Raw genomic sequence first — 18,799 nt, 5'->3', positions numbered from 1 at the left:
GCAGCCATAATTATTTTAAGCAATCACTGCTCACATTTACATACTAAGAAATGATTGAGGGAAATGCAATCTAAGACAGTTCTTATGTTCTTTGATTCATTATTTTAATAATCAGTGTTGTTGCCACATGGTTCTTAAGGGTGCAATCCCATACCTACCTACCTACCTACCTACCTGGGAGTAGGTCCCATTTATCTTGATCAGACATTTCTAAGTAGGTATGTATCAGATGGTAGTGTACTGTAAATGGTGTTGTTTTTAATTCATTTCTGAAATATGGCTGCTATTTTCATAGTTGGTATAATAGTGAAGACAGCCCACCAAGGAATTTATTAGACGAACATCTGACATGAATATTATGGTTTTTCTAAGGTCAATTAAAATTTTAATGGTACCCAGCAGTTGGAACCAAAAGTTATAAATGTATCCAACAGCTGGAATCCAAAGTATGATAGCTCATGTTAGAGGTACAGATGTCAACAGAGAGCCTGAATTAGTAATCTTTATCTCAAATCGGTCCTCTACTGAGTCCCAAGAGGAGGAGTAAACATTTCTTCATCATATTGCTTAGCAACAGTTATTAGGTGATTAATTCTTAGCAATGACACTGCCTGAAGAGTGCTGAAGCATTTGAGCATTTTGCATTTTGAGCTGTGACTTCCTTCAGAAATGTCTGATTGACTTACTTTCTTTTTCTTAAATGAAAGCTAATAGCCTGGGACTTTCTCTGGCCTTGGCTCTCCCAAATCCTATCCCTTCTGCCCTTCTATCTGTGGCACTGGGGGCATAGTAGCTTGTACTGAAAACTTCTGGAGAATGGGCTGTAACCATGAAAAATATATCTTTATGGTGTCTTAGGGCTGCTTGCAGTTTTTTTACCATATGTCTGCCTTCATCAAATTATGAAATTGCTATGTACCTCTGGCTGAAGTGGTTTCTCTGTGGCTTGCTAAAACAAAAGCCTGAGAAGTAATACAGAGAGCCAGCTTGGCATAGGGGTTAGAGACCTGGGGACTGAGGGTTCTAATCCCCACTCAGCCTTAAAACTCACTGGGCTGGTTTGCGGCAAGCTGCAGTTGCCATTCCAAATCCTGTTGTGGTGTTCATGTTGAGTGCTTCGTGGAGATGGTTGTGTAGGCGTAACAACTGTGGTGTGAAGGGAACCACCCTTGTGATTATGAAGCTGAACCAGAAGTTAAATTAATGTTATATGCACGGCTTAAACCTTGCTGTGTAACAAATTATAAGGCTAGAATTAAAAAGAAATCTCAGTTATGTGAGCTCCGTGAGAACAGTCCAAATGGCATCAGCCAGAACACAAATAACAATAATAATAACAACTTATTAAATTGAGGGACCACTTCTTCTTGCCAAAGGCAACTCAAAGCAACAGCTTTAAGTTCCATAGAAAAAACCACCCCCACCTTCCTGCTGTCTTACAACCAATGGGAGGGCACTGCAGGACTCAGCAGAGAGGAGGATGGAGACAAAACTAAAATTGGTTGGCTCTTCCTGTCATTGGCTCTGATTCCACCTATGGTTTGTTTTCCTGTCTTCTAGTACCAGTGGGCACCAACCACCACTGAATTTTAAAATACAAAACTGTAAATCCAGAGCAGATGAACAATAAAATAATGGAGGACAAAGCCAGACTTATTTCTTATAAGAGAAATCCTGATGCTTCTAGATTTCTTTATTCAGCGTTGAGAGATTTTCGCTTCAGAGGTGGGCAGTACTACAACGAGCTCCACTAACCTTGCTTTTGCTTTTTATGACTGAAACTTGGAAGTCTCTTTGCTTGTTGAACAACAATATATATTTGAACAGCTGTTCTTTATTCATCCCTTTTAAGAGGTTAAAAAAAAAAGCATGTCTCTGGAAGGGATGTGTGAGAAAATACATATAAATAAAATGTTCTTATTCCTCTGTGTAATTTATTCCCATAAAGATGAGGCAGCGATGGACAACTTGGACGTTATTAAAAGAGGGTTAGGTAAATTAATGGAGAACAAGGCTATCAATGCCTGCTTCCACTGCCAGAGCCAGGATGACCCTGAATGCTAGTTACTGGGATCATTACTGCTTGCAAGGTTCCCCTGGGCATCTACTTGGCCACTGTGAGAACAGGATGCCAGAGTAGGTGGGTCTTTGGTCTGATCCAACACGATCCTTCTTATGGTCTTACCTTCTGTCCACCCCTAGCCTATTAGGTTGTTGTTTTTCCACCAGCACTATGACGATACCAGCTCCATCCAAGGAAGAAAGGGGAGAAAGATATGTCCTTCCAGAGGTTCTAAAGCTAGGACCTAGATTTCTCAAATAAGTAATTTGAGATCTGATTTTCTGTGCATGTGATTGGAACATAAGGGTTCACATACACAGTTTAAGTCTTCTGCTTTTCATAACTATGCAAGTGTTTCCCATCAACACTGGTAGGTGGTCCTTGATGGAATGCTTCCATGCTGTGTATTCTGGCCCCTTCCGTCAATAACCCACAAGCCTCAATGTAAGCACTGCAATTGCTGTCTCCAACATAGTCTGCCATATTGAGATCTTAAGAAAACAGCTCCTTTGAACTGCATTGCAGAAATTAAAATGTGCCTTCAGCATGTGGTAATCGGAAATAAACAGGTTCTTATACTTCAGGCTACTGGAAACAAATGGCTATGTTGTGCTCAGGTGAGGAGCACCCACCACAGACAGGACCAACTTCCCTCCAACAACAACCAAAAAATGCACTAATTGTGGGTGTATAATGAGTTCTTTTTCCCTTAATTGATTTTCCATCGTAAGAGGAAATTTGGGTTAAATGTATATAAAAAAGTACAGGCTGGCATTTTGATGACAACAGCATCATGTGGACAATGCATTAAACATGTGCATTTATATCACCAATTCCACAATAAACATCTGCATGGAAGCACCATTTGTTTCTGTGGAAACACATCACCTATATTTGACCATGTTCTTACTTATGCAAAGACACATTTTCCCAAAGAAAAGGAATCTGCCAATCGAAGCATGTCCATTCACTTTGACTGCTTTAGCAGTTTCTTTCTACTATCAGAGTCACAAGATTTTTGACGGTGCTTTAACAAAACCCCAACATTTAGTACAACCCCAAACTTGTAACCATAGAGTGATTATGGGGGGGGGGTCCTCTATGCTGTTTAGACCAGTCCCCATTTTCTCACACTATACTTTTAATTGGCTAGGTCTTAATGGTTTTAGCTGCTGTTTCATTCTCTGAGTCAATATTGCATGGTTTTTGTTGTTGTTCTGTTTTATTGCTGGAAATACTTATATGTATTAAATAAATAATTTTTTTATTTCATTTTAATCCATTTTGAAATCACAACACCCATTCCAGCATATGATCTTCCAAGGAACTGCAGTAAGACTTTTCAATTTGATTACATTAAAAGCCACTTTGCTCCATCACCCATTTTTATGAATGTTTTAAAAATAGGTAAAAATGCCTGTGTAGTGATATCTATAAGATCTGGACCACAGTTCTGTTTAATAACTTGCATGCTCCATTGGCCTCCCCATAAAATTAATCAATGAACCATATAAAATGAGCTACTTTTTCCCTAATTGTACAGAACACAGCATTGCTTTGCCTGCAGGGTTTTGGGTTTTTTTGTTTTTGCTTCCTATACACTATGAAGCTAACATCTGGTTAAGAACCGTGAACTTTCACTATCTATGATCATTATTTCCAGTTTTCTCCGAGTGCTCAGCTCAGCAGTGATAATTTTCGGAACATAATGGAATAACCTTGTAAATATCAATCTCAAAGATGGCTTGCTCTTTCCCTGGCACTCTCGATAATCTGAATTGATATTATGATATGGCACACACACACAATAATAGAACATAATAGCTGAAAAATGTTATTGGAAATCACACATTCAGGTGTAGAAACTTCACTCACAGTGTGAACAATGATCTAAAAAGGTAAAATAAAATATGTTCTGACTATCAAAGCAAATATAACAATTTGTGTGTGTAACAGCATGTGAACGATTTCTCCTCATGTGGTCTAAAATAATAAAAGACGACCTGGTTGTAACAATGGAAGATCCACTCGACTCAATAAAAGAGGTATTGGCAGAATTTGATCAATATGGGGAAGTAACGGGCTTTAAATTAAATAAAAGGAAAACAAAAATAATAACTAAAAATATGTCGGCAGATAAAATCGAGGAACTACAAAGAGAAACAGAAATAGAAGTAACCAAAAAAGTGAAATATCTGGGCATATGGGTAACGTCTAAGAACATAGATTTATTTAAAAACAACTATGAAACAACGTGGAAAAGAGTCAAAAAAGATATAGAAACGTGGGGCAGACTTAAACTGTCATTCTGGGGTAGAATAGCCACAATTAAAATGTCGGTACTTCCAAGAATACTATTTTATTTTCAAAACATCCCGGTGATCAAAGGCACAAAAATATTCAAAACCTGGCACAGGGAGATTTCCAAATTTATCTGGCAGGGAAGGAAGCCGAGAATAAAATTTAAACTATTAACGGATATTAAAGAAAGAGGAGGCTTCGCCCTGCCAGACTTGAAATTATATTTTGAGGCATCATGCCTGTGCTGGGTCAAAACATGGATAAAACTAGAAGAGGCGGAAGTGCTAGACTTAGAAGGCCACGATAATCGATTCGGGTGGCACGCATACTTGTGGCATGAGAGGAAGAAAGTGCACAAAGAATTTGGAAATCACATCTTCAGGGGCCCTCTAATGGAAGTGTGGGAAAGGTACAGAGATGTTTTGGAACCTAAAACGCCACAATGGCTGTCACCACTAGAAGCTATGGCGGTTAAAAAGAGCGATAGGAGAGCCAAATGGGTAACTTACGAACAACTATTAATGAAGGAGGAAGGAAAGTGGAAAATGAGGCCGTACGACCAGGTTAAGTCCCAAGTGTATGACTGGCTGCATTACCATCAGATAAACGGAATGTTTAGGAAAGATGTTAAAGATAAAGGTTATGCTGACAAGAGTTCTAGATTTCAAAACGAGATTTTGGAAAATAATACAAAAACTCTGTCCAAAATGTATAAACAATTATTGGATTGGAACCTAGTTGACGAGGAAGTTAAGGCAATAATGATACATTGGGCTAGAGATCTGGGTCGCAATATCTATTTCGAAGAGTGGGAAAAACTCTGGAACCAACACCTTTAATTCACGGCCTGTGTGTTATTAAAAGAGAACCTAATGAAAATGTTCTATCGCTGGTATCTGACCCCTGCAAAACTAGCAAGAATGTACGGATCTAGCAATAAATGTTGGAAGTGCAGGGAAAAGGAGGGAACTTTCTACCATATGTGGTGGGAATGCCAAAAGGTTAAAGGGTTTTGGGAGAGTATATATAATGAAATGAAGAAAATGTTAAAATATACCTTTGTTAAAAGACCGGAGGCGTTCCTGCTGGGTCTGGTGGGAAGGGAGATCAAGAAGAAAGATCATAAGCTATTCCAATATGCAACAACAGCAGCAAGGGTCTTAATAGCCAAAAATTGGAAATTAGAGGGTATACCGTCATTGGAGGATTGGAGATCGAAATTATTAGAATATGCGGAGATGGACAGGTTGACAGGAAAAATCAGATACATAAAGGATCAGAGGTTTGTCAAAGACTGGGAAAGTTTCACAAAATATCTGGAAAATCTAATTGATGATCAGATAACACTGGTGGGTTTCAAAGATGCTCTGTAAGAGGTAAAGGGTAATGTCCAAAAGGAAATGTACAAATGGAAATGACTTATGGCATTACAAACAAAGAAACGCAGAAATAATGTTCATTAGTAGTATGGACGATTCGTGGTAAGACTGAAGGAAGTCATCTTCTTATAGAATATGTAGAGAATTGTTATGTTTGTTTGTATTTTGATTTTGTAAACCAATAAAAATTATGCACAAAAATAATAATAATAATAATAATAATAATAATAATAATAATAAAAGGTGAATCGGTGACCCCAGCCTAGCAGCATCATTTAGACATCCATCTTAGTCACTTACTGGAATTTTTGCCTTTACTTGAAAGGCCATAAGATCAAACAGTAGATTTTTTTCTATATTAATTGGAGAATCTGTGCCAGCTGGTTTGAACTGGTTTGGTTCCATAATTTAGCACATTAGCTTGTCAACATTTCTACTGAGAGTTGTTAGGTAAAGGTACCCCTGCCCATACGGGCCAGTCGTGTCCGACTCTAGGGTTGTGCGCCCATCTCACTTAAGAGGCCAGCGCTGTCCGGAGACACTTCCAGGTCACGTGGCCAGCGTGACGAAGCTGCTCTGGCGAGCCAGCACCAGTGCAGCACACGGAAACGCCGTTTACCTTCCCGCTATAAAGTGGTACCTATTTATCTACTTGCACTTAGGGGTGCTGTCGAACTGCTAGGTGGGCTGGGACCGAAAGACGGGAGCTCACCCCAGCGCAGGCATTTGAACTGCCGACCATACGATCGGCAAGTCCTAGGCACTGAGGTTTTACCCACAGCACCACCCGTTGTTGTTGTTGTTGTTGTTGTTTAGTCGTTTAGTCGTGTCCGACTCTTCGTGACCCCATGGACCAGAGAACGCCAGGCACCTCTGTCCTCCACTGCCTCCCGCAGTTTGCTCAAACTCATGCTGGTAACCTCGAAAACACTATCCAACCATCTCGTCCTCTGCCGTCCCCTTCTCCTTGTGCCCTCCATCTTTCCCAACATCAGGGTCTTCTCCAGGGAGTCTTCTCTTCTCATGAGGTGGCCAAAGTACTGGAGCCTCAGCTTCACAATCTGTCCTTCCAGTGAGCACTCAGGGTTGATTTCCTTCAGTATGGAGAGGTTTGATCTTCTTGCAGTCCATGGGACTCTCAAGAGTCTCCTCCAGCACCATAATTCAAAAGCATCAATTCTTCGGCGATCAGCCTTCTTTATGGTCCAGCTCTCACTTCCATACATCACTACTGGGAAAACCATAGCTTTAACTATACGAACCTTTGTTGGCAAGGTGATGTCTCTACTTCTCAAGATGCTGTCTAGGCCTGTCATTGCCCTTCTCCCAAGAAGCAGGCGTCTTTTAATTTCGTGGCTGCTGTCACCATCTGCAGTGATCATTGAGCCCAAGAAAGTAAAATCTCTCACTACCTCCATTTCTTCCCCTTCTATTTGCCAGGAGGTGATGGGACCAGTGGCCATGATCTTCGTTTTTTTGATGTTGAGCTTCAGACCATATTTTGCGCTCTCCTCTTTCACCCTCATTAAAAGGTTCTTTAATTCCTCCTCACTTTCTGCCATCAAGGTTGTGTCATCTGCATATCTGAGGTTGTTGATATTTCTTCCGGCAATCTTAATTCCGGCTAGGGATTCATCCAGCCCAGCCTTTCGCATGATGAATTCTGCATATAAGTTAAATAAGCAGGGAGACAAAATACAGCCTTGTCGTACTCCTTTCCCAATTTTGAACCAATCAGTTGTTCCATATCCAGTTCTAACTGTAGCTTCTTGTCCCACATAGAGATTTCTCAGGAGACAGATGAGGTGATCTGGCACTCCCATTTCTTTAAGAACTTGCCATAGTTTGCCGTGGTCGACACAGTCAAAAGCTTTTGCATAGTCAATGAAGCAGAAGTAGATGTCTTTCTGGAACTCTCTAGCTTTCTCCATAATCCAGCGCATGTTTGCAATTTGGTCTCTGGTTCCTCTGCCTCTTCTAAATCCAGCTTGCACTTCTGGGAGTTCTCGGTCCACATACTGCTTGAGCCTTCCTTGTAGAATTTGAAGCATAACCTTGCTAGCCACCCGTTGTTAGGCGTTCATAATTCTCAGAGTTCCCTAGGAAGAGGGACTGACTGTTAATGCACTCTGAATATTGTAGCTCTATGATGTATGGAAGTGAGAGCTGGACCATAAAGAAGGCTGATCGCCGAAGAATTGATGCTTTTGAATTATGGTGCTGGAGGAGACTCTTGAGAGTCCCATGGACTGCAAGAAGATCAAACCTATCCATTATTAAGGAAATCAGCTCTGAGTGCTCACTGGAAGGACAGATCCTGAAGCTGAGACTCCAATACTTTGGCCACCTCATGGGAAGAGAAGACTCCCTGGAAAAGACCCTGATGTTGGGAAAGATTGAGGGCACAAGGAGAAGGGGATGACAGAGGACGAGATGGCTGGACAGTGTTCTCGAAGCTACTAACATGAGTTTGACCAAACTGCAGGAGGCAGTGGAAGACAGGAGTGCCTGGGTGCTCTGGTCCATGGGGTCACGAAGAGTCGGACACGACCAGTGGCGTAGCGTGGGTTGTCAGCACCCGGGGCAAGGCAAGTAATTTGCGCCCCCTAACCCGTGGATTTGCGCCCCCTAACCCTAACCCCCAGATGTTGCGCCCGGTGCGTCGGGCCCCCCTGCACCTCCCACGCTATGCCACTGGACACGACTAAACGACTAAACAGCAACAACACGGAAGGTCGTAGCTCATTGGTGGAGCCTCTGTTGGGCGTGGAGAAGGTCCCAGGTGCCATCTAGAAACCAAACTAGATGGGCCAATGGGCCGGCTCAATAGAAGGCACCTTCTTATCTCCGGGCGCACCTGAGGGCGCACGCGCGCACGCGCCCCACTACAAGCGTGTATTCCTTAGAGCAGTGTTTCCCAACCTTGTGCCTCCAGATGTTTTTGGCCTACAACTCCCATCATCCCTGACCACTGGTCTTGCTAGCTAGGGATGATGGGAGTTGTAGGCCAAAAACATCTGGAGGCACAAGGTTGGGAAACACTGCCTTAGAGCTCCAATGGTGTTACTCGGGAGATATCCTTCCACTAGGAGAGAGAGTTGGGTGCAAGGCACATGTAGAGAGCCACACAATGCCCGGGAAGCTCCAGGCACCTGAAGTCTCCTCGCCCTGCCTTGCTGCCCCCCTCACAAAGGCGTCCGAGGCGAAGAGCTGCCTCCGCGGAGTTTCCCGCCTGCCGACCCGCGGCGGGGTCTCCTCTCTGAGGCGGCTCCGCGCAGGCCCCGCCCTCTTCGGCCAAGCAGGCGCGAGAGCGCATCCAGGGGGCGAGCGGCGCGCGGAGGAGCAGCTGAGGCGCCTGTTCCGAGAGAGGAGGACGCCGCCGGGAGGAGTTTGCTCGTCTCCTCGCAGCCAGCCGGGGACAAGCCAGCCTTGAAGGGCAAGCGGGAAAGTCGCCACTGCCGCCGCCAGCCGAGCCACCTGCACGCCTGCCAGACGCCATGGGTAAGAGAAGGGCTGCTTCGGCTCTTGCCTTGAAAACGGCTCCGGGGTTGGAACTGCCTTCCCCTCAAGCCCTTCAGGCGGGTGTGAGGAGGGCGGGACCCAAACTTGAGTAATTTTTGCAGCAGAGGGAACCTCAAACTCCTAAGCGCCCCTGCATTTTACCCTCTGGAGAAGCCTCCTTTCCTCTTATTGCAGATATTGGCTGGGATGGGAGAGGCACTCTGCACATGCTCTTGTGCGCGCGGGCCTTTCTTTGGGGAGGCGGGAGAGAGGTGCTGAGCATTGGGAAGAAGTTGAGATCCTTTGAGATCCTTGGGTCTTCCTCGGGATGCTGAGAGGAGGGAAGGGGAAGCGACGAAACGCAGCCGAGGGAGCCCTGAGATACCAGGAAGGCTCCCTCTTCTCCCTTTAACTTTGCAGTAAGGTTAGAGCCCCGCTGGCTACAGATCACCCTGCAGTGGAGTTTTGTCTGCTCTGTTAAAGCTTCTGACCAGACACAAAGCAGTGTGCAGGAGCAAGCTTAAGATGCATGCTTTGTTTTGGTACATGACTTTAAAACGGCAATACTGCCCTGCATATAGTTCGTGGACTCTCACACTCTTACTGTGTCCCTTTTTAAAATTGTAACAAATCAGATCTAATCTGCCTCTGGTGGGTTGGAGCTGGATTTTGGAAAGGGATGGTTAGAGGAAAGGCATAAGCAAACAGTTTCACCTTTTTGAGATCTTGGCCACGGTGTTCGCTTTTTTGAATTAAGTGTGTCCACCCAGCCCAACTGAGAATTTATACTTGGCTATAAGTCATAACTCCTGGCTTGTGTCTTCGTTTAGGGTTGTATGACTTTAAAGCCTGCTTCATTAAACACAATCAATAGATATATTCTGAAAGTCATGGACCGAGCGGGTGTCCTTGTGGGAAAGGTTTTGCCTGATCTTTGTGCAAATGACAACCCTCTCTACTTTACACCTCCTTTTACTTTACATATCCCTCCCTCCCCACAAAAAAGGTATTTAAGTACTTTTAAAGCTCTTTTGAGTTATTGAAATAACGATGCACTGCTGTTCAGTCTTGATGGCTAAAAGTATATGGCAAAGATTTCACTAATTCATTCCAGCTGTAGACTGCTTAGAAAAAAAAAGAAGTCTCAGGGATTTATTTTTTGGATGAAGTTGTGAGAATTAAGTACATCATCAGTTCTATGTGACACGTGTAATAATTTTACAGTCAGCATAAATGTTCTAATGCACTCCTGAGACACTGCTTTGCTTATGTGGTCATCAAATAAATAGGTATATAGTACATAGCATATGGAAGGTGTGGTGACTGACTTCAATTAATTGCAGGAAGTCCTTATTTAGTGAGGGCCCATTATTGCAGGGGGTGGGGGTGGGCAGAGGTAGAGAAAGTGTGGCATACTGATCAGGAAGAGTAGGTATAGTAATTGTACTCCTGAAGTGGCAGGAGAAATAGCTAAGAAAGTTTTTCCCCATTGTGGTAGAGTATATTCACAGTGTATTTTTTATGACCAAAACTTCATAGGTGTCCTAACCGGAATTTATGCAGAAAAAATATTTATTTAGAGAAGGTCTTTAACACTGGCTGCTGAAAAAAGAAAAAAGAGGCAAGATCTAGCTAAACATGTACAGAAAAAAAATCAACTGTGAAGGCAATTGTGACCAATTTTAAGGGGATTTCTGGAGTGTGGCAATACTTATAAGAGCAGTTAGTTTTTTAAAAAAGATATAAAAACTGAAATCAGAATGGCTTATTCAGAGTTCTTGTTTGATTGTGGTTGTTCTTGTGTCTTTGCAGATACAATTGAGGGGGGACCCTAATATTCTATTTTGGAATTATAAACTTTAATATGTGCAGGATATCTTGGTTATCATGCTAACTGGAACAATTGAAATTAAGCACACAGATGGATCTCAGACTATCTATTGTATAGTTTGCTTACAATAAGCTTTTTTGGTTTGGAAGGTTAAAATGAATTCCTTTGGCTCCTGGGTAGAGCAGAAGTTTTATAAAATGCTGACGCTTCAGATAAAGAAGACCAAGTTGCTCAGTTTTAGACTTTATATGACCCAACGAAGGTTATCAGAGCAAGACTGCTGTTTATCAGCTCATATCCCTATGCTAGTATCCAGATGTTTGTACCGTGCATCTGGTTTTAGTTTAAATTATATGTCTATATGGTCTTGGTTGGCCAAAGCCAAAGAGGATGTACAGCATCAAATTAGCTGACATTCTCAAACTGCTTTATGGTTTCCACAATTCCTTATACATTGGGAATGAAGATTAGGCTCCTGAATTGCAGTGCTTACTTAACTTTGAAAGAAGGGAGGAAGGGCAGGCAGAAGAAGAACTGTTCCTTTTAACCTTGACAGATAAGGGAGTTCACTCTCCACTCCAATGAAGTTGATGGGGAAAGTGCCATTTATATTAATCTACTTGTGTTGGCCTTGATCCAGATTTGGTTATAGACAATTTAGTGCTTCTGGGCGAGCATGTGTGTGTGTGTGGATTTTCGCATATAAATGAACTTATTCAGAACTTGTTCAAACAGGCCTGGATGAGCACTGTGGATATGGATACATGTATGTATCCAAGTATTGGATACATTTGTTGGGTGCACAGAAGTTTATTTTGCACAAGCGCTCAAACAGACTGGCTTTGTTTGTGTATGTGGGTGCACACGGTTCATTTTGCAATTTCAAAATGATACAATGTACTCCTATTATCTTCTTTTTTTAAAGCACGCCAAACAGTTTTAAAACTAGTTTCTGCCCATTCAGCAAATATGGTGGCAAGCAATCTGTATTGTTTTTGCAGCAGAAATGGGCCACTAAACATAAACTTGGATACTGGTCTCATTGAGCTGTGTGCTTAAGAGTTGAAAAGCAAAATTAAACATTGAACTCATTGTACAGAAGCGGGTCAGGTCTGCTAAGCAACTGCAACCTATCTAAGGATACGCGCCTCTTAGTCCTAAGATTGAAAGATTGGCAATTGAAATGGTAGCCAAACCATTAAGGTTCCAGAATGATTTTTTTATTGACATCCTGTTCTATCTACTTAATTGCTTCTACACATGACTTGAAACTGATTAACTGTTATGGAATTCGGTTGGCCATTCTTCGGCTAAGATTCATTAATGCAGTAAAACATTAAGACTTTAAACGTTTATTGACTGACTGAATTAAATCATGAGACTAGGGCAGTATTGAAGAATATTGATTAAAATGTGGAAGGGGGAGGAGAGAACCATAAAGAGTACAATCACAATGATAAGAGTTAGAGAGAGATGTGAAATGTTTCCTGATTATTGTTGCCATTTGTTCTGATATTGAATCTTAGATATCTTTGTTTTCAATTTATATGTTTAATATTACTTGTGGTAAAAAAGGATGTTTTTAAAGTATTGCAGTGATACCTCAGGTTACATACGCTTCAGGTTACATACGCTTCAGGTTGCAGACTCCGCTAACCCAGAAATAGTGCTTCAGGTTAAGAACTTTGCTTCAGGATGAGAACAGAAATCGTGCTCCAGCAGCAGGAGGCCCCATTAGATAAAGTGGTGCTTCAGATTGAGAACAGTTTCAGGTTAAGTACAGTCCTCTGGAACGAATTAAGTACTTAACCTGAGGTACCACTGTATTATAACATTGATAAAGGGGGGGAATCCCTCCCCAGATTAGAAAAATCATTACCAGCCAGTTGGCAATCTCCCTTTCTTGGGTACGGGTCATATTCAGGTGCTCTTGGAGAAAAATATTTTTAAGATCTATTTCAGTTGGGGGTTAGGCCCTGTTTTGGCACAGAAACTGCTTGGGTTGCCCTGTATGATGACCTCTTTTGGGAGAGAGAGGAGGAAAATGTGTCCCTGTTCATTCTCCTCAACCTCTCAGCGGCTTTCAATGCCATTGGCTATGGTATCCTTTTGGAGTGACTCTCCAAGTCTTATTTGGATAGTTGTTTCCAGAAGGTGATGCTTGGGAGTGCTATTTGGCCCCATGGTTCAGTTTTATCCCTCATGCTGTACAGCATCTACATGAAACCATTAGTGGTGTCATTCAGAGTTTTGGAGTATATTGTCAGCAATATGCTGATGACCCATAGCTCTAATTCTCCTTTACATCTGCAGGTGTGGCAGTAAATGTGCTAGACTGAGGTCTAGCCTCAGTAACAGACGGGATGAGAGCCAACAAACTGAAGCTCAATCTAGATAAGACAGAGGCACTTTTAGTGGGTGGCTCCCTGGAACGTGATGGATGGGGGGTTGCCTGTTCTTGATGGGGTTACACACACACTCTCTGAAGGAACAGGTACTTTTGGATTTTTTGCTGTCACCTAAGGCTCAGGTGGCTTCGGTGGCACAGAGTATCTTTCATCAGCTTCAGATGATGACCCAGTTGCACCCCTGTGTGAATAGGGACAACCTAACTTCTGTTGCATATGCTCTGGTAACCTCTAGGTTAGATAGTTGACTTAGTGTTGTTTTGACAGTTTTAGGCTCGATAAACAGCATTTGGGGACAGTGACCTACTGTAGGGCAAGACTGGAGTCTTGCTTGCAATAGCAAGCATGTGAAGAAGATAAGCAAAAGGACTGCTGTCCAGAGCAGGATTGGAAGCATCCAGAAACAATGTTGCTTTGGCCAGGGCTGTTAAAGCAACAGTCTTGATCTTTGTTTTAAAACAGCAAGTTCTTCTTTTCTCTAAAGGCCACTCTAAAACGTTTGTTAATGTTCCATCCTGCCTGAAACTGTCAGAACATTTGTTTATTCTATACAGCCATATCGTAAAATATGGGTGGTGGGAAGTGCACAGCTGTAAAACATAAAATACCATTGTAAACAATGCAAATCATTAAAGTGACTTGTTAATCAATTTAAACACCTGCTAAGGCCTCTTGGCATGAAAGGGCATTCAAGATACACCTGAAAGCCAAGCGGTTTTGCCTGCCAAATCTCTGCTAAAAGAATGTTCCTTCCACAGCACAGGACTGGTGGCACTAAATACCCAACTTCCATTGGACTCCAATCAGGCCTCTGTAACACAAGGGCACTTAACAGTGTTCCTCCCGATAGAGCTCTGAATGCACTTCACCCAACAGCTAAATTATAGAAGTCACACTCTTTCCAATATTCTTATCTACCTGGGCTATTGACTTGCCCTTCTGGTGCAAAGGGAGTTGGATAGATTTCACTAGGGAAGCTCAGGCAAGTGAGGGATGAGAGTTGGATGAGATACTATTTTCTAATACCAGTGCTTAGGTGGCGTAATTGATGCCAATAATTAATGAGAACCTGAACAAGCTTTGATCAGTAAACCACATTAAGGAATGAGCAAACTAACAGGAACTGCCCGGTTATGGTAAGTAGTTACTTGATGCCTGATGTTACCAATTGAGGTGGGGGGAAAGCACTCTGAACTCTGTCCATCTTTAAACAGGTCCTCAGAATGCAGTTTGAGTTGTGAAGACATTCTCAAAGCACTCTGAGTTAGACTAGCCACCTCAACAGGAGCTTCAGTTCCAGACAGGTCCTCATGCTTTTGGTAGCTGTGCAGACACTTGGTTTACCTCTTGATAGATTTTGAATTATTAGGAAATTTCCTAACTGGCTTATAGACTTAACTACATCAGATGGATTTTCTGACTCTCATGCTTGTTTGTTTGAATACTAGACCAGGCAAGCCGCCATACCCTTTTGGGGTTATTGTAGCCTTTGAGTCGAGGGCAGGCAACCCTTTGCAAGTTACTGCATTGCCCAGCAGCTCCCCTGAACTGCTGCTGAAGGAACATCCAGACTTCAGAGCTGCATCTCAGTTGTTCCCTGTAGACTTTTGCTGTGCTCCCAGAGGTTTGGATGAAAAGCAGAATTTAGGTATGAATGCCATGCTAAAAGCAAAAAGGACTTGGAAATTTCAAGAGAAGGATGTTTTGTTATAGCCCTCGTTGGTGTCAATAGATACACTGGCAAACCTGCCTTGTGCATGCAAATACCTTTTGCTGACAGAGGATTGTACAACACAGCTCCTCCCTCTAAAGCAGGCTTAGGAAGATCTTGTGCCAAAGGAATAGTTGGATCTGGCTGCTTGTTAACTGTCCATGTGTTACTAACTTCCATCCCAACCCCTCCCTTTTCAGTCTAAACCCTGTTACATGCCTGAGAAACAATCTTGTAGCCAGATTCCTTGGCGTGAGACCGACTAAGCTGAATGGGTCTTGAACCCTGGGGTTTTCATAAGAGAAGAGGAAATGAGCAGGCCAGTTCCTCCCCCCACTTTTAAAGGACATAGCTAGAGAATACTAAAGAAAAGTTGATTATACAAACATCAGCTCTCTGCATCTCCGTCTCTTCTCAGAAGACTAATGCCACTTTTTGCTTGAGAGAGAAGATGACACACATTTTTTCAGCAAACTTTTGAAAAGGTAACTTCAAGAAAATCAACTAAATAGACCTTTGGCCACACTGCTACTGTTGAAAAGTAATGTTAGTTACAAACTCCATGAACAGCATACTTTTAACTACTTGGAGTTAGGGCTCCAACATACGATTTGAACTGGGAAAAGAAGGACAAATCTGTTTGTGTTTAAACTGTGCTTTCTTCTTCTGAACAGCTGGAGGCAAATCCTGAAAGAAAAGCAGCCCTCTTTCTTCCTATTCAACTGTACATTTTGTCCAGGCAGGATTAAAAACCCTTTGTGAGACACAGTAATGGTCAAATTTGATTAGTATTGGTCATTATAGTTGGCTACATTTCAATTGTGGGATCCTTTGGTCCAGTCCACGCTTAAATTCTTTCTTTTCATATGCATACTTTCCCCCTGATGAACTTAAAAATATTAATTGCTATCTCTCTTTACCTAAATAAATAATCCTTTGTTCTTGAAACTTTATTGTGTTTTTGTTTGTTTGTTTCAGATCTCATTTGAATGATAAACTAAGGGAACCAAACATTTTTTTTAAAAAAAAGCCTGTGGTTTTTGTATGTGAACTATCACACAACTGATTCTTTTCTTACAATGTAATGAGTCATAATACGCTTTTAAAGTTAAGCATGAAAACACACTGGACTGTATTGTTTAAAATATTATGAGAGATCTTGAACTTGCTTTGATCAATGGTTCCTTCAATAAGTTCTCTGTTCAAGTCAGATGACAGAATTTGACACTTTGGATTGTTTTAACTTTAATGTATATCATTGCGCTCTGAACTTTGTTAGGTTATTTTGCTTGCTTATGTAACAGGAAGATCATAGTGAACACTTGTTCTAAAGTACTAAAGAATTCCACACTTTCAACATTCTTAAACTGAGCCTAAATTCCATTGTGTTCAGTTCATGTATGATATCTAAGTTCACATATCAAGTCAGCACAGTTACATGAGCACCCACACTGTGGGATAGCCTTTAAAGCTTCAAAGGGATGCACTGTGCTGAACTCACAATTGTGAGGAAGGAAGGAAAATATCTAATAAATATATCCTCTCCTAACATCTGTTCACATCCTTACACACACCCTTGAAGGTTGTCCCCATCTTGTGGAATTCTGAAATCTAATTTAATCTATGCAGGGTCAGGACAGGTCACTCAAGGAACTCCCTGCCTACATTGTCCTCCCTGTCCACATTGGTCTCTTCTACTCTGAATAGAGATTAGCTGTAAAGTGTTGTGGAGCAGTGAGCAATGCCTTTTCTTCCACTGATGTGGGGACATTCCAACACCATTTTGTAGTCCTGCCTCTCTTTCAGATGTGGCAGTTATTGTGTTATGCCACAGACCTCATGGCAGCCATTTTGTGACTGGTGCCCATGGCACTCTCTCAAAATTCCAGATGTGTCCACTGACTGTAAAGGTTGCTGACGCAGATATCAACCTACTATTGAATAAGACTCAAGAAAGATGACTTTGGTTACTACTCTGACAAAACAGAGAATAAAAGGAGGGATGATGAGGGACACTGTACCTCTGAAAGAAATAATAGAGTGTAGAACTGTCTCCACTGCTTAACTTAATGGAGGCTATAGTGTGCAGTCACAGTGGCAATCAGATTGTCTGTAGTTTAGATATTCCAAGCATTGGTCTTCAATGAAGATTCAACAGAATATAAATTGGAGTTGCTCTAGAGACAAAGAAACATAAATATCTCTCCAAAAAACAAAAAAGAAAAAAAAGAAAAACCCAACAGATTAATAAGTTCTTCTTTATTCTGTTTATACAGACTTAAATCATTGTGTAAGTTTGAAAGAGAATAAATTAATACAGAGGATAGAAAGCATTGCCTTCCCAAGTGTGACCTTCAGTAAAGTTTTCATTTATGGATATGTTGGCTTCCTGAGCATGTCATCATTAGAGGTGACCTGTTCATCCATGAAATTGAATCCATGGAATTGAATACCTTTAGTTAGAAAGGTGAAAAATTTAGATATGGATTTGTGCACAACTGATGCCTTTTTGCTGACAGCTTGTCAAGCTAGTTCAGCCCGGACACTGAGATCCAGCGCCGAGGGCCTTCTGGCGGTTCCCTCATTGCGAGAAGTGAGGTTACAGGGAACCAGACAGAGGGCCTTCTTGGTAGTGGCGCCCACCCTGTGGAACACCCTCCCTTCAGATGTGAAGGAAATAAGAAGCTATCCTATCTTTAAAAGACATCTGTTTAGGGAAGTTTTTAATATTTAATGCTGCACTGTTTTTAACACTTGATTGGGAGCCGCCCAGAGTGGCTGGGGAAACTCAGCCAGATGGGCGGGGTATAAATAATAAATTATTGTTATTATTAAAAACATAAAATTTAATATAAGAGAAAGTGACTTACTGTAGCACTTCATTAAAATGTGGCAGTTCCCAGTACCGCGCTTGCCACACATCTACTAAGCAGTGAGGAGATTGGAGCAGGGATCCTCTGCAGTTTTCCCATGCTGGTTTTTCCTTAGCTAAGGACTCCACCATCTGCTCATCAAATGAAGAAAAGCAGATTTTTTTTGGGGGGGGCATGTTGCAGGCAATAAGTGGTGGCAGACAAGAAAAGGGTTACGCATCTTGTTCCACCAAGTGCAACTCCCCAGCAAGTTCCTCCATTGCTTCCATTTTGCACTTTGATAAATAACAAGAAGGAGAATTCTACATTTGCTGCTGAATTCCACCACATGGGTCTGTTGTATGCAAGGATGAAAGCGTCTTTGTATTTAGATGTCTCCCTATAACTAACAGGTATCACTGTCCCAGTGTTCCATCCATATCATTGATTTGATCTATATTTGTGTCATTCATGATAATGATGATGATGATAATAATAATAATAATAATAATAATAATAATAATAATAATAATTTAATTATACCCCACCCATCTGGCTGGGTTTCTCCAGCCACTCTGGGTGGCACCCAATCAAATATTAAAAACACAATACAGCATTAAACATTAAAAACTTCCATAAACAGGACTGCCTTCAGTTGTCTTTTAAAAGCAGAATAGTTGCTTATTTCCTTGACATCTGTTGGGAGGGCGTTCCACAGGGCAGGTGCCACTACCAAAAAGGCCCTCTGCCTGGT

The 18,799-nt window shown here is 41.8% G+C and overlaps 1 protein-coding gene across 4 annotated transcripts in view; it reads left to right on the top strand.

Annotated features, from left to right (window-relative positions):
• The first annotated feature begins 8,872 nt into the window (after positions 1–8,872).
• GPM6B (glycoprotein M6B) overlaps positions 8,873–18,799 on the top strand; it is a 106,981-nt gene continuing 97,054 nt past the window's right edge. The window contains exon 1 of one of the 4 annotated variants that reach the window (XM_083734549.1): positions 8,873–9,243. In XM_083734549.1, coding sequence (XP_083590675.1) covers positions 9,240–9,243 — 4 coding nt within the window. In that variant the 5' untranslated portion in view covers positions 8,873–9,239. The remainder of the gene's footprint in view (positions 9,244–18,799) is intronic. The other 3 variants (XM_083734547.1, XM_083734545.1, XM_083734542.1) reach the window with 3 other exon arrangements.

Source organism: Podarcis gaigeae (assembly GCF_964106915.1).
Source record: "Podarcis gaigeae genome assembly, chromosome: 4".
Lineage (NCBI taxonomy): Eukaryota > Metazoa > Chordata > Lepidosauria > Squamata > Lacertidae > Podarcis > Podarcis gaigeae.
Note: the sequence above shows the minus strand (reverse complement) of the source record. Positions and strands in the feature narration are given on the sequence as shown.